This window comes from Eleutherodactylus coqui, chromosome 9, assembly GCF_035609145.1.
Source record: "Eleutherodactylus coqui strain aEleCoq1 chromosome 9, aEleCoq1.hap1, whole genome shotgun sequence".
NCBI lineage: Eukaryota > Metazoa > Chordata > Amphibia > Anura > Eleutherodactylidae > Eleutherodactylus > Eleutherodactylus coqui.
In genome coordinates, this window is record NC_089845.1 from 113766357 (window position 1) to 113782246 (window position 15890).

The following is a 15890-nucleotide window of genomic DNA, read 5'->3' on the forward strand; positions in this document are numbered from 1 at the left end:
TATCCCTTTAACCGGCTGGGCCAATAGGTATTTAACCTGGTGGCTGTTCATTTAGTAGCCACCAGCCCTAGCGTATGGTTCATGGTTTTATGCTAAATACCAAAGTAAAACCTGGTTATTCCGTACAGATGCAGGTAGCACTTATACGGATCGTGTGCATTATCCTCACACGATGCACATAGTGCATATTTAAGATTTCTCACTCCAGAGTGACACCCCCCCATGTCTACCTTCAGCTTCTAATTGCGAGCTAACTTAGATCCAGGTGTATTGATCTATAGATGGGTAGAGTATGCTGGTGAACCCGAATATTGTTAGGGTCAAGCAATATATTATAATAAGGCAATTGGGAGCATCTCCCTTTATGAAATATTGACAGACACATTTGAGTTATTCTTCTGTTATACCTTCTCAGTTAGTAAACTCCTCTCTGCTCACTCAAGGGCATATTTTTTTGCCCAGCTCCTGATGAACTATCGGTCATTTCCGATACAGAAACGCGTCGAGCAAAAGCAGAAGCTTTCTATACGAGCAAAAACAAACTCTAAAAAAGCTCTTATTGTTGAGCAAAAGCAGAAGTTCTCTATATGAGCAATAAAATAAAAAGCTCTCATCCTTCGAGCAACAACTATATCTACGTAATAACAGAAATTTCTTGTACATGAGCTATACCAATAAAACTCTCACTTTATTGTCTTGGAGAGTTTTCATGTGAGAAATGGTGAAAAAAAGTACAAGAAACGCACCATTTAATAAAGTGTAATACACCAAAAGACATTCATCTAAACTTCTTACACATAAAAGTCTTTTAAATAAAGACTCTTGGTGCTTCTCTGGGAAAGAATATACGGGAGTTGTTGAGATCCTCTCTCCTTCCCCTATATTCCCCGGGACTCCACTGGCGTGGATCTGTCTGTCTTGTGTTATATGTTCTATGTTTTGTTTTGTTAGTAGGCCCTGACCCTTTTTATATATTAATTCTAAATAAAAGTGAAATTTTAAATTCTATATCTGTGATGGCCTCAACTTTGGACTAATATAGATATTACATACCACTGTGACTTCGTATTTATGCATGAAACAAGTATTTCCAGCGATTTTAGGATTTTTTGTACTTCTAGAATCAGAATGGTAGAGTTGGAAGGGATCTCCAGGGTCATCAGGTTCAACCCCTTGCTCAGTGCAGGATCACCAACTCATCCCAGACAGATGTCTGTCCTGTCTGTTTGAACACTTCCATTCAAGGAGAACTCACCACCTCCCGTGCTAACCTGTTCCACTCATTGATCACCCTCACTGTCAGAAAGTTTTTTCTAATATCTAATTTGTGTCTTCTCCCTTTCAGTTTTATCCCATTGCTTCTAGTCTTCCCTTGTGCAGATGAGAATAGGGCTGATCCCTCTGCACTGTGACAGCCCTTCAGATATTTGTAGACAGCTATTACGTCTCCTCCCAGCTTTCTTTTTTGCAAGCTAAACATTACCAAATCCTTTAACCATTCCTCATAGGACATGATTTGCAGACCGCTCACCATCTTGGTAACTCTTCTCTGAACTTGCTCCAGTTTGTCTATGTCTTTTTCAAATAGGAGTGCCCAGAACTGGACACACTATTCCAGATGAGGTCAGACTAAGAAGAGTAGAGGGAGATAATTACCACACATGATCTAGACTCTATTCTTCTCTTAATACATCCCAGAATTGTGTTTGCCTTTTTGGCTGCTGCATCACATTGTTGACTCATGCTCAGTCTATGATCTATTAGTATACCCAAGTCTTTCCCATGTGCTGCTGCTTAGCCTAATTCCTCCCATTCTGTATGTGCTTTTTTCATTTTTCTTGCCAAGGTGTAGGACTTTGTATTTCTCCTTGTTAAATACCATTCTGTTAGTTGCCACCCACTGTTCAAGCTTGTCTAGCTCTTTTTGAATCCTCTCTCTCTTCCCTAATGTTAGCTATCCCTCCTAGCTTTGTGTTGTTGGCAAATTTGATCATTTTCCCATCAATTCCCTCCTCCAGATCTTTTATAAAAATGTTGACCAACACTGGGCCTAGGACGGAGCCTTGTGGTACCCCACTTGACACATTCTTCCACTTGGATGTGCAGCCATTTATGACCACTCTTTGAGTATGATCATTCAGCCAGTTGTGAATCCACCTAACAGTTGCCTTGTCAATCCCATATTCGGTAATTTTTTTCAATAAGTATGGTATGAGATACTTTGTCAAATACCTTACTAAAGTCAAGATATACTATATCCACCACATTTCCCTGATCAACCCAGTCCAAAATTCTGTCATAGAAGGCAATTAGAATAGTTTGGCATGACCTGTTTGTTACAAACCCATGCTGGCTTTGTTTAATTACTCCATTCTCATCCAAGTACTTGCATACATAGATGACTCCTTTAACTTAGCATGCTGTGTCAGATTATTAGTTAAAGAAAATAAAGGGTCTATAGAGCCGTTTTGTTGAGGAGGTCAGTTGTAGTATGAAATCATGGACTTCAGTCTTTCCAAACTTTTCCCTGTGATGTGTTACATATGTATAGTATGTCATGTGTGGGAGATGTTCAATGACTGTAACCACCAATATGGATTCAAATATGTATGGCTGCATCGGCAAAATAAAACTCACCAGATGATCATTCATTAAACGGTCGTTCAACCATCATCCTAGTTATATGTAATGTACATAGCCAATGAAACTGTCCAGAATAAGGTGATAGTGATCAGTATCTATTTTCTCATTTCTAGATATAACACTTTTCTGTCAGAAGATGCTGGACCAAACACCTTAGTTGCCACAGTTCATGCAAAAGATCCTGATGGAGACAATGTTTTATACTTCATTGTTGAAGGAAATGAAGAGGGAAATTTTGATTTGGACAGCCAGAAAGGTAGAAAACTAGACCATTTCCAAGCAAATACATACAAAAGCATACTGCTTTACTGTAAGAAATAATCCTCATGACCCATTATTCATTGTGTCCTGAAGGTATCTTAAGACTTCGTCGAACCCCACTGCCAAGGTTGCTGAGAACTCAGTACATATTGAACATTTCCGCAGTTGATGATAACTCATCGGGTGGACCTTCAACTTTGAGCAGCTTCACTCAAGTAATTGTAGGGATAAATGATGTTAATAACAACAAGCCAACCTTCAGAGAAGTGAGTCAAACATGTTAGATGTGTAGTCTCTTTAAAAAAACCTGTTTAAGATGGTTGGCCAATGCTACTAAAATCAATAATTTCAGTCACCTTTTATCTACACTGGATGGCCACTTTATTTGAGAAGCCATGTAATATGCCTCCTCTCACCTTCAGAACACAGTAGTTTATTATGGAGGTATATTAGATGGGCTTCTCAAATAAAGTGACGATAGATTGTAGGGATAAATGATGTTAATAACAACAAGCCAACCTTCAGGTATTAGAAGACTTGGGGTATGTCAAGAAAACATTCCCTACACTATAACTCTACCTCCATCAGCTTGAACTGTTGACACCTGATAGGAAGGGTTCATCAATTCATGATGTGTGCACCAAATTCTGACCCTTCCATCAGCATGGTGCTACAGAATTAAAGGGGTTGTCCCGCGGCAAAATCAAAAATTTTTTTTCTACCTACCCCCACATTGTGCCCCGTTAAAAACAATCCCTTTGTTATTTTTAAAAAAAAATCGCTTACCTGCATCCCCGTTCGGGCAGTTTCTTCTTTTCTTCTTTTAAAGATGGCCGCCGGTCCTTTCCCAATGATGCACCGCAGTTTTCTCCCATGGTGCACCGCGGGTCTTCTCCCATGGTGCACCGTGGATGTCTTGCGTTCCACTGCCGATTACAGCCACGTAATTGGCTGATCGGCACCACGTGATGGGGCGGAGCTACGTTGACGCGGAGAAGACCAGCTCTCCGGCGCGAGCACGAGCAGAAGACCGGACAGCGCAAGCGCGTCTAAAGAAGCCAGAAGACACAGAAATTAGACGGCACCATGGTGACGGGGACGCCAGCAACGGAGTGGGTAAGTGAATAACTTCTGTATGGCTCATATTTAATGCACGATGTATATTACAAAGTGCATTAATATGGCCATACAGAAGTGTATAACCCCACTTGATTTCACGGGACAACCCCTTTAATGTGACCAGGTGATGTTTTTCTACTTCTCAATTATCTCTTTTTGCGTGTTTTTGCCCACTGGAGTCTTGCCTTTATGTTAATCTTAAACAGTAATGACTCAAACTGGTCATCTGCTGTTATAGTCCGTCTATGCTAATATAAATAATGGTTGTGCATTTAGACATGTTAGTTGGAGCACCAGTGTTGTATCTGGCTGCAGTTTGCATGATTCTGCACCGCTTGTTCCTCAAAATGATTCTTGACATCCTCCTATGACCTCTTTTGTCAAAGAGTTGCTAAATCCACAAGATTCCCTTTTGTTGAATGTATTTTACGTGATCGCACCATTCTCTGTATACACTTAACATTGTTGCATGAGAAAACCCTGTAAGGTTGACAGTTTTTGAAATCTTGGCCTTGACTAGTCTATTACTGATGACCAGGGCTCTTTGGAAGTTGCTCAAATCACTCAAATTTTCCTAGTCTCATGTGGATTCATACTGAAACTGATCCATGGAAAACTTGCTCACTTGATCTTATGCTGCACTCCGGGGTCACATGTTACTATTAAATCTTAGGTTAAAGGGGTTGTCCCGCGCCGAAACGGGTTTTTTTTTTTTTCAACCCCCCCCCCGTTCGGCGCGAGACAACCCCGATGCAGGGACGTACAGAAAGCTTACCGGAGCGCTTACCTTAATCCCCGCGCTCCGGTGACTTCTATACTTACCTGTGAAGATGGCCGCCGGAATCCTCTTCTTCCGTGGACCGCAGCTCTTCTGTGCGGTCCATTGCCGATTCCAGCCTCCTGATTGGCTGGAATCGGCACGTGACGGGGCGGAGCTACACGGAGCCGGCATCCTGCACGAAAGGCTCCATAGAAGAAAGCAGAAGACCCGGACTGCGCAAGCGCGGCTAATTTGGCCATCGGAGGGCGAAAATTAGTCGGCACCATGGAGACGAGGACGCTAGCAACGGAGCAGGTAAGTAAAAAACTTTTTATAACTTCTGTATGGCTCATAATTAATGCACAATGTATATTACAAAGTGCATTAATATGGCCATACAGAAGTGTATAGACCCACTTGCTGCCGCGGGACAACCCCTTTAATTGTTAATCTGGGTATACAGGCAGGTAGGAACTATTAGGGGTTGATCCAGGGAGCAGTCCGCTTGCCATTAGGGAGTCGGGAAGGAATTTTTTCCCCAAAAGGGCTAATTGGCTTCTGCCCTGGGGGTTTTTTGCCTTCCTCTGGATCAACAACACAGGAGGCTAACAGGCTGGACTAGATGGACATTGTCTTCATTCGGCCTTACGAACTATGTTACTATGTCTAATTTCCATACAGGGAAGCAGTAATTGTGAAATGGTGGGTGCTAATAAAGGCCATTCAGTGTACAGTGTATGGCCAACCAAAGACTAAAGTTCCAAGTTATTATCTAAATTACTTTCTATCATGGTCTTCAATCCTATATATGTTCTTTTGTCCTCCTTTCTTATAGATTTAAAAGTTCTGAATTTCATAGACCTTCTTTATTCTGACTTTTTTTTCTAACATTTTTATACATAGTGTTTTCAATATAGTGAGAATTCATGGGTTTTGGAGAACCAACCTCCTGGTACCTTTGTGCTACAAGTAGAAGCTCATGATGCAGATACCGGTTTGAATGGAGAAGTGAAGTATGGATTAATGCATAGAGAAGGTGCAATCCCAGCATTTGCTATTGATGCTTATACAGGTGAAATAACCTCAAAGTTATTATAGCTTCTAAATGACATGCAGAAAAAAATTAACAAGGAAGATAGAAGTATTCCAGCCTCAAGTTATTCTGTCCCTAGGCTATAATTAACTTATATTTCAATTTAAATATTTAATGATCCACTTTGCTGGTTAGTGTCATAATTTCAAGCCTCAGAAATGAAGGTCCTTCGGTGCAGTGGCCAGCCCCTGAGTCACTTGGCTAACTGAAAAATCCCGGCTTCATAAAAAAGGATTCTTCTTTAATTCACAAATTTAAAATCACATAGTAAAAGATACCATGCAAGGCTAGATCCACGCTAAGACGCATTTCCAAAATCTGGTATTTTTCTGTTGTATACTGAACTTACAGGATAGTTCAAAAGTCAGGGCCACCCAGAATATCTTCTGAATGAAAATAGATAAAAGTAGGAAACTTTGTAGAACACTTAGATTGGTGGGTAAAAACTTTTGTGGCACTATGTTGATGCCTGTCAACCTCCTTCGTAGGAGCCATCTTGCATTCAGGCCATGAAACCTCAATGAAAAAGGGGTCATGGGATACATGATTTAAGGGTAGAATTTTACCAGAAACTGATGGTTGCAGTCATTTTTTCAATATCTAGAACCATTTTCAAGTTATGAATGATGGCATGTTGCATATTATTAAAGGTTTTTTGAATTATGTGAAATGGAAAAAAAACTAATCAATTCTGTCCTGAATTGTTAACAGCATCTTCTGTTAACTGAAAAGACTTGCAATAAGTGTTTTACTGCTGTTTTTCTCCTCTCCTGCCCCAACCTGGCTGCCGCTCACTACAACACTGCTCTCGAACGTGCCCTGGATGAAGCGGCGCCCCCCAGGACCCGAGCCATTCAATGTAGAACGCGGCAACCCTAGCTCACGCCTCAAACGCGCTTCATCCGGCGGTGCTCTAGAAGTGCTGAACGGCTGTGGAGGAAATCGCAAACGTCCGCAGACTTCCTCCACTACAAATTCATGCGCAGATCTTACAACCTCGCCCTCCACCATGCCAAACAAGTCTATTTCACCTCTCTAGTCTCCTCACTATCGCACAATCCTAAACGGCTCTTTGATACTTTTCACTCCCTTTTCAGCCCAAAACCGCAGTCCCCTGTGATGGATCTCAGTGCTGAAGAGTTGGCTGCTTACTTCAGAAAGAAAATTGATGACATCCGTCAGGAAATAGCTTCCCAATCCCAGACTAGCCCTGACCCTAGTCTCACCAATACCTCATCTAGCTCCTGCTCACTGTCTGTACTCAGACCAGCGACAGAGGAAGAAGTCTCCAAATTGCTCTTCTCTGCTCGCCCCACCACCTGCGCTAGCGACCCTCTCCCCTCACACCTCCTCCGTTCCTTCTCCCCAGTGGTCATCTCCCATCTCACCACTATATTCAACCTCTCTCTGACCTCTGGCATCTTTCCCTCTTCCTTCAAACACGCCATCATATCCCCACTGCTAAAGAAGCCGACTCTGGACGCGACTGATGCTGCCAACTACCGACCCATCTCAAACCTCCCCTTCATCTCCAAACTACTAGAATGCCTGGTTTACTGCTGCCTTGTAAGCCATCTATCAGAGCACTCTCTCCTAGACCCCCTACAGTCTGGCTTCCGACCTCAACACTCGACAGAAACTGCCCTTACAAGGGTATCTAATGACCTACTGACAGCCAAATCGAGGGGCAATTACTCCCTACTGATCCTCCTCGACCTTTCCGCAGAATTTGACACTGTTAACCACAAACTTTTCCTCAGTATGCTTCGCTCCATTGGCCTAAAGGACACTGCTCTCTCCTGGTTCTCCTCCTACCTATCTGACCGCTCTTTCAGTGTCTCCTTTGCTGGCTCTACCTCCCCTCCTCTTCCCCTTGCTGTTGGGGTACCCCAGGGCTTGGTCCTTGGCCCCCTTCTTTTCTCTATCTACACAGCCCCTATTGGATAAACCATCAGGAGATTTGGCCTCCAATACCACCTGTATGCTGATGACACCAAGCTATACACCTCTTCCCGTGACATCTCAGCATCTTTCCTGCAAAACATCACCGACTGTCTGTCCGCTGTCTCTAACACTATGTCCTCTCTCTACCTAAAACTAAACCTCTCTAAAACTGACTTACTGGTATTTCCACCTTCCACTAACCGACCTCATCCTGACATCTCCATCTCAGTGTGTGGCACCACCATAACTCCTAGACAACATGCCCACTGCCTTGGGGTCATATTCGACTCCGATCTCTCATTTACCCCATACATCCAATCTGTGGCCCGAACATGTCAGCTGCACCTCAAGAACATCGCAAGAATCCGCTCTTTTCTCACTGTGGACACGTTAAAAATGCTTACTGTTGCCCTCATCTACTCCCGGCTCAATTATTGCAACTCGTTCCTGATCGGCCTCCTCTGCACCAGACTCTACCCTCTCCAATCCATCCTGAATACGGCAGCCAGGCTCGTCTTCCTGTCCTGCCGCTACTCGGACGCCTCTGCCCTGTGCCGGTCACTGCACTGGCTGCCCGTTAAATACAAAATTCAATTTAAACTCACTACCTTCATCCACAAAGCCCTCCACAGCGCAGCGCCGCCATACATTGCTTCCCTCATCTCAATCCATCCCCCAGCCTGGGCTCTCAGCTCTGCTAACGAAACCAGACTGAGTGCCCCTTTAATTTGAACTTCTCATTCCCGCCTCCAAGTCTTCTCCAGAGCAGCACCGGTCCTCTGGAACGCACTACCAGAGGCTACCCGAGCAATCCAGGACTCGCAGAACTTCAGGCGTGCTCTAAAAACGCACCTCTTCAGGGAGGCATACCGCATTCTCTAAACAAACCCCTCTGTACTCTGCCTGATAACATGCTCCCTGACCTACTGACTGCAATCCCTGCTTGCCATCATAAACCGCTCCTGCAGTCATACCGATTCTGCCGTCACACGGCTAAATGTCTGACCATTGTCTGTGTATAGAATCCCTCACTCTCCACCTCCCCATACCGTGCACATCTCCAGCCCTTTACCTTCGGTATACCCCCATTACTTGTAGTATGTAACCTCTTTGGAGCAGGACCTATTGTTTCGATCAACTGATTACTATGTAACCGTGGTTCTGTAATTTTTGTACTTTTGTCTTTCTGTATTCTCCCTGTCTATGTAAGCGCTGCGGAATATGTTGGCGCTATACAAATAAAGTTTATTATTATTATTTTACACAACACCTAATTCAACATAACTCTGTTAATACTCAAATGACATCACTCATAACTCAGAAATGATTGTAGGTATTGAAACAAATGACTGCACCTATGAATTTCTGATGAAATTCTACCCTTAAATGATGTATCCCATGACCCCTTTTCCATTGACGTTTCTTGGACTGAATCTAAAATGGCCAACAGGCAACACTACAGTGCCAAAACATTTTCCTCCACCCATTTAACTGTTATACAGAGTGTTCTACTTGTATTTCTTTATGTTCAGAGAACATTCGAGTGGACCTGACTGACTTTTGACTCACACTGTAGATGATGAAAAAAAAAAGCAAAGAAGAAAATGTATAGATTTTATACAATGTATGCAATGTCTGTGGTGAAATTATCTTAATAACTGGTACATTTTTAAGTAGGTGTGATAACTACCACTCAGAGCTTTGATCGAGAGAAGCAAAGGGAGTATACCATCTCTGTGACCGCCACAGACCAAGCTGAAGAGCCCTTGATTGGTGTTTGCCAAATTGCTATTTTTGTGGTGGATCTCAATGATAATGACCCCAAATTTGAGAACAGTCATTACCAATGTGAGTGGACTCTACACTTCAACAATGACTTGATGGCATAGGTCTTATGAGTCAGATCTCATCCACACTGTGTATTAAATTTTTCATTTCTAGATTTCCTGCGCGAGGACACACCCATTGGTACAAGTTTCCTTCGTGTTGCTGCCATAGATGATGATCAGGGAGTCAATGCTGCTATTACATACACTATATTAGCTCAACAGCCAGAGTATTTCCAGATCAACCCCAGTACTGGGTGGGTTTATGTCAACTATCCAATATCTCAGGTAACAACGACATTAAAGGAGTGTATATACGAGCATGCATTTTCACTCCAAAACTTCACCAGTCTAGTCTATGGGCTATGCCTGGTATTGAAGCTCCTGCTTGGAATTCTTCTGCTAATTTGTCTATGCCGAATGGTTTTTGTCTTCATCTTGGTCAACTTGGGTTCACAAAGTATTAAAAAGTTGAACTTGATAGACTTCTGTCTTTTTGCAGCCCATTAACTTTGCACACAATATATATGCTTTAAACAAAACATACACAATGTTTACCATCTTATGATTTTTACTAGATTTCTCGTATCACTCGACAAATCATAGCTACAGACGGAGGTAACCGAAGCTCTAGTGTAGAGCTTTCAGTGACCATCACTAATGTTCTCAACCAGCCACCTCAGTGGGAACAGGCAAGATATTGGGTCTCCATCCCTGAAAATATTACTCGCGATTCAAAGATTGTGGTACGTAGTGATCCAACTGATGTTTGCTTATGTATTAATGTTACAGATTTTTGTCAATGTGAAAAATAGGAACACCTAAAATATACCATTCATTTAGAAAAATGTAGTAAGATGCTCTAATGACCAAGATTCACCTACACACACCACAATTCCGTCTTTGCTAATAAGGTCTTTCAAAAATAATCTGATTACTGGGTTTCCAGTTGTTTGAACCCACATTGGTCTACTGTAATCTCCTACATTGCACCACAGGGGCAATGAAGCATCACACAATACCAAGGATAACACTAATGGACTGTCTGTGTAATACTTGAACAGGTTGGGTCCTCCAGAAACTGATATTCTCTGTACTCTGGCTAATTGATGTGAGTCCTGGATAGAAGACTCCTCTGTAAACTTAGAATACCCTAATTGGGAATTTGAAGATAATGTTTTTGTTGTTTTTTTTAAATAGACAATTCTTTCGATATGCACACACATTTATATAAACATTTTTAAAATATCAAATGACCCGTGTTGTCTTTGCAATGTTACTGGATTCAGATGAACTTCATAGACTGGTACTGCATCCTGTTCAAGTAATCTCCTCTGCATTTATTGTAGACTGTGAAAGCTGCATCTCTTTTTGATGATCCTCGAGTCACATACAACATGGAGGAAGGTCTCGTACCAGAAACAAATAATCCCATCCGCTTCTACCTGAAGCCTAACAGAGCCGATGGTTCAACTTCCATACTTGTTTCTGAACCACTGGATTATGAAGGGACCAAATTCTTTACCTTGAGGATAAGAGCTCAGAACGTTGCTACTGTTCCTTTAGCTTCTTTCACAACTGTTTACATCAATGTGACTGGTGAGTGATTATCACGTGTAATGGTGCATCCAGTCCACTTTTTGTGGAATTTGGGAGTACAAATCAGGGCTGGACTGGTCTACAGATAGGATGCTCCAATGGCCTAGGCTCTAAAACAATGAGGCCTAACCATAAAAGGGCCCATAGGGTACTACATAGTAGCCTCGAATGCAAATGTGGATTTTTCTAGCATTTTGTTAGTGTATTTTACTATTAGTCTTTCATGGTGATATGACCTGTGTGTGCAGTGGAAACAGTACTATTTGTCAAGGAGAGAGAGGGGGAAACCCGATCGATGCCACCTCTATCAGTAATTTGTCACAGATCGGCTAATCCGAGCGCTCTCTCCACTATGGCCAATAGTCACGGCAGAGCCTTGACCGATCACTGTAGCAGGATTGCAAGAGTGGGGGCGTTAGAATACAAGTGGATTTGTACCCAGCTTTCCCGGACTTCTGCACGCACGTAGAACAAAAGCTCAAATCACTCCCTGATCAGGTCCTGCCACCACCAGCTTCTGTTTCCCAGGTAAGCTAAAACCCAGACTAGGAATTATTAGCACAATTTTTGGAGTTATGGTTCGTTTTAAAAAAGGACAAGGTTTATCTAATAAATTGCAGATTTATTCTAAAAAATGACTAGCGGTGCTAAATATTCATATATCTACAAAAATATACAGAAAAAGATGTTACAGTGGAGATAAGGTTTACAGACATACGCAACAGACAGTACTTAAAATAAAACAATGAGGAAATAAAGCAATGGGATGTTTGGCCCAAGGTTCTAAATGTGCGGAGTCACTGGAAACAAATGGGAAAGTCCATATGCTGTAGCACACCTCCGAAAGTCTAACACTGGGTCCCTCTGCCCCCTAGATTTGAAAGTTTTCCCAGAACACAGCTCCCCCTGCCCACTCCAAGGTCATTTAGAGAAGGGTGGAGTAAATGCTTATGTACCTGTGAAAAAAAACATAAGGTTCCATTTCGGCTATATCTCCGCAGGAGATCCTCCGATTGGTAATATATGCCTGGCATATTTCCGGTCATGATTTCATCTATTCTGCTATATCAAATAAAACACAAAAATTATAACCAAGTAAGCAGACATTCCATTTGGGGGTGTTCTGGGGCTTGCACCTCAATGAGTTTAGATGTATTTTATTCAGCTGTCCTGTCCCATTATGAAAATATAATTAATATCGGGCTAGGACCTTCACACGACCAATAACCCTTTACCCTAATCTCAAAGCTTGAGCCATAGCATCGGTGAGAACCCAACTTTTAGTTGGATAATTTCCTTTAGACGTCATTAACAAGTAAATAATCACACAATGTAGTTTCCTCATGTTAATTTTAAACAAAATGGACAAGTGGAGCCAGGAGGGCAAGAAAAATGGAAGGGGCTCATTCACTCTTGCCCAGAGTAAAGTCAGACAACCTTTCTAAATGTGAATATTCAAAAGGCAGGAAATGGGTAGAGGGTCGAGAACTGAATAACTACTAACATTCTAATTACTCGAGGCCTGAATGGGATATTACAGTGGTTACAAATGGATGACACATGCAGCAAAATGGCTGACGCCCTGTCAGTCTCTCTATCATACCATTTATGAAACAATAGACTTGTTCTGTATAGGTAATAAGTGGTGGGGGCAAAGTATCCCAGAAGTGAAACTAATGAAGTAATAGTGAGGGGTCAGCTTTCACCCTGTTGCTTTCTCTTCTGCTTACTTACCTGATGTCTACATGATCAACTGTACAACTTGCTATTGACACTTGTTCCTTTCCTCTGTCTTTAACAGATGTCAACGACAATGTCCCTTTCTTTACTTCCTCTACTTATGAGGTGACTTTACCAGAGGCAGCAGAGATTGGTTCTTCGATCATAGAAGTTAGAGCTACAGATCAAGACTCTGGACTTCATGGAAAGGTCCATAACTGAACCTACAGTGAACAATAGTGTCCAGTATTTAAATATTGTGTAAAGAGTTCTTATTTTTAAAAAGCACTTTTTAACATGTCAAAAATTATAATTGGTGGGGGACTGGATGCTAAAATGAAGGGGCAGAAGTACTCAGTTGAGGGCTGTGCCCATTGGTATCTGGTCAGCTCTACTTGGCTACCCTAGGAGAGCCAAGCAAATAGTGTACAGACTCGTATATATTCTTTCCATGGATTCACTGGCTCTACACTTTGAATAAATCAAAGATGAAGGGGCACAGTGCTCAGCTTTTGTTTGGTATTGGCATGAAGATCACTACCAATCAAAACTTCATCAAGACACATCTTTTGCATGTGGCACCCCCTTCTTTGAGCCAGAGTGAAGAGCCATGAGGTAAGACCAGCTCCCACTCTAGTGGTCCCGGCAGATCCATGTATTACTGTTTTGGCCATAAGTGACTTTAACTATTTAAAGTTCCACTGGACCATACTAAGGTGTCTATACTCTCCCTTGTCCATTTGTTTACTGAGAAGAAGACATCTGAAGGCATCCAAAGGTTAATGTTTTGTTTCCACTGATTCCTTAAATTATCTCTTGTTATGCACAGGTTCGATATGTACTACTGAAAGATGTCAATGAAGACTACCAGTGTTTCACAATTAACCCTGAGACGGGAGTTATATACACAGCAACATTGTTTGACCGAGAGAAACAAGCATCTTATCTCATTGAAATTCAGTCTGAGGACTCCACAGAGTCAGCTCGCCCAGGAATGCAAGGACACCCCAACACAGGTCAGGACAGCTGCTCTTTTTGACATAATTGTCATTTCTGATAAGGAAGGAATACTGTACTCATATTTCTAAAAAAACAACAAAAAGTGTTTTCCCCTTTCTATTTATCCTATATCATTGCATGTTTGTAAAACTGAAGGTCTTTAACCCCTTAATGACACGGCCTATTTTGGCGTTGAGGACCAAGCGATTTTTTGGTATTTTTCCATCTCCATTTTTCAAAAGCCATAACTTTTTTATTTTTCCGTGGACGCGGCCGTATAAGGGCTTGTTTTTTGCGTGGTGATCTGTAGTTTTTATCGGTGCCACTTTTGGGTACATAGACAATATCGTAAATTTTATTATTTTTTTTTAATGATAACAGGGAGAGAAAACGCATCAATTCGGCCATAGATTTCTTTTTCTTTTTTTTACAGTGTTAATCATGCAGCATAAATGACACACAAAATTTTTTCTGCGGGTCGGTACGGTAACAACGATACCAAAATTGTTATATTTTTTTTTAGGTTTTTACACTTTTTTGCAATAAAACCCCCTTTTTTTTGGAAATCTTTTTTTTTCTCTATAGCTGCATTCAAAGTCCTGTAACTTTTTTATTTTTCTATGTACGGCGCTCTCTGAGGGCTTATTTTTTGCAAGACCAGCTGTAGTTTTTATTGGTACCATTTTGGGAAATGTACGGCTTTTTTGATCACTTTTATTGCATTTTTTGTGAGGCAAAATGCTACAAATTAGCATTTTGCCTCTGTTTTTTAGCGTTTTTTTTTACGCTTTTTGTCGTACAAAATAAAAAGCATGTTCAACTTTTTGTACACGTCGTTATGGACGCGTCAATACCAAATATGTGGGGTTTTAATTTTTTTTCCCTTTTTTTTTTTTACTTAGATCGCGGCAGGGAAGGGGTTAACAGCGGGAGGCACATCTCCGATGTCCCCCCGCTGTTGCAGCGGGACGCCGGCTGTGACTGACAGCTGGCTCCCGCTGCGGGATAGCGCAGGATCTTATGTGATCCCGCGCTATCTCCAGGACGTACCGGTACGTCTTCTTGCGGGAAGTACCAGGCTCCCAAGACGTACCGGTACGTCCTGGAGCGGGAAGGGGTTAAAGTATAACTATACTTTTTAAATACTTCTGACATATAGTGACATGTCAGTAGGTTTTTTTTTAACATAAAAGTTTCATTGAAAAGAGTAGGCAGATAAAGTAAAGCCCCATTTACACACAAGGATGATCGCTCAAAATGTGTTCAAAAGATAGGATGATTGACAGCTTAAACAATCATTTTGCATAAGCTGCTAATGGGCACTAATGCCCATTAGTAGCTTATTACCTTCATTTGCATGTAAAGGAGCCTCCCTGAGCTGTATGCAGAGAACAGCAGGTGATCTGTTATCTGCATACAGCCCTTTTGTTCTGCTGTGGGACTGCAGCTGAATACAATGTTATCAGCTCTCCCGTGGAGAATCACAGTGTCTGGTTCCTGCTATCAGCTCTCCGGCTGAATACAATGTTATCAGCTCTCCCGTGGAGAATCACAGTGTCTGGTTCCTGCTATCAGCTCTCCAGCCGAAGGATAGATTTTAAACTCAACTAAAAATCATCGTTCGGACGAAAAGCAAACAATGGTAGCATTTACACGCAACGATTACTACTCAAAAGACATTGTTTGAGCGATTTTTGAGCTATAATCATGGCGTATTAATGGGGCTCTAGTACTCTGGAGCCAAGCCGCCCAACTCCTTCTAAATTTCTCGTTTCTATTGAGGGCGCTTGTGTTCATACATTCAAACCAGCAATTATTATTTACTAATCTAATAATTTCAAATGTGGAAGGCATGGAATCACTATTCCAATGAAGAGCTAGAGTTTTTCTGGCTGCAATAAGAATGATGAAGCAATGGGGCATGTAG

At 41.8% G+C, this 15890-nt stretch overlaps 1 protein-coding gene across 1 annotated transcript in view; it reads left to right on the forward strand.

The window, feature by feature from the left end:
* LOC136578689 (neural-cadherin-like) overlaps positions 1 to 15890 on the forward strand; it is a 114128-nt gene that overhangs the window by 37470 nt on the left and 60768 nt on the right. Inside the window, exons 8-16 of the mRNA XM_066578876.1 lie at positions 2757 to 2899; positions 2998 to 3170; positions 5687 to 5855; positions 9498 to 9668; positions 9762 to 9934; positions 10225 to 10392; positions 10996 to 11245; positions 13047 to 13174; positions 13794 to 13980. Coding sequence (XP_066434973.1) covers positions 2757 to 2899; positions 2998 to 3170; positions 5687 to 5855; positions 9498 to 9668; positions 9762 to 9934; positions 10225 to 10392; positions 10996 to 11245; positions 13047 to 13174; positions 13794 to 13980 — 1562 coding nt within the window. The remainder of the gene's footprint in view (positions 1 to 2756; positions 2900 to 2997; positions 3171 to 5686; positions 5856 to 9497; positions 9669 to 9761; positions 9935 to 10224; positions 10393 to 10995; positions 11246 to 13046; positions 13175 to 13793; positions 13981 to 15890) is intronic.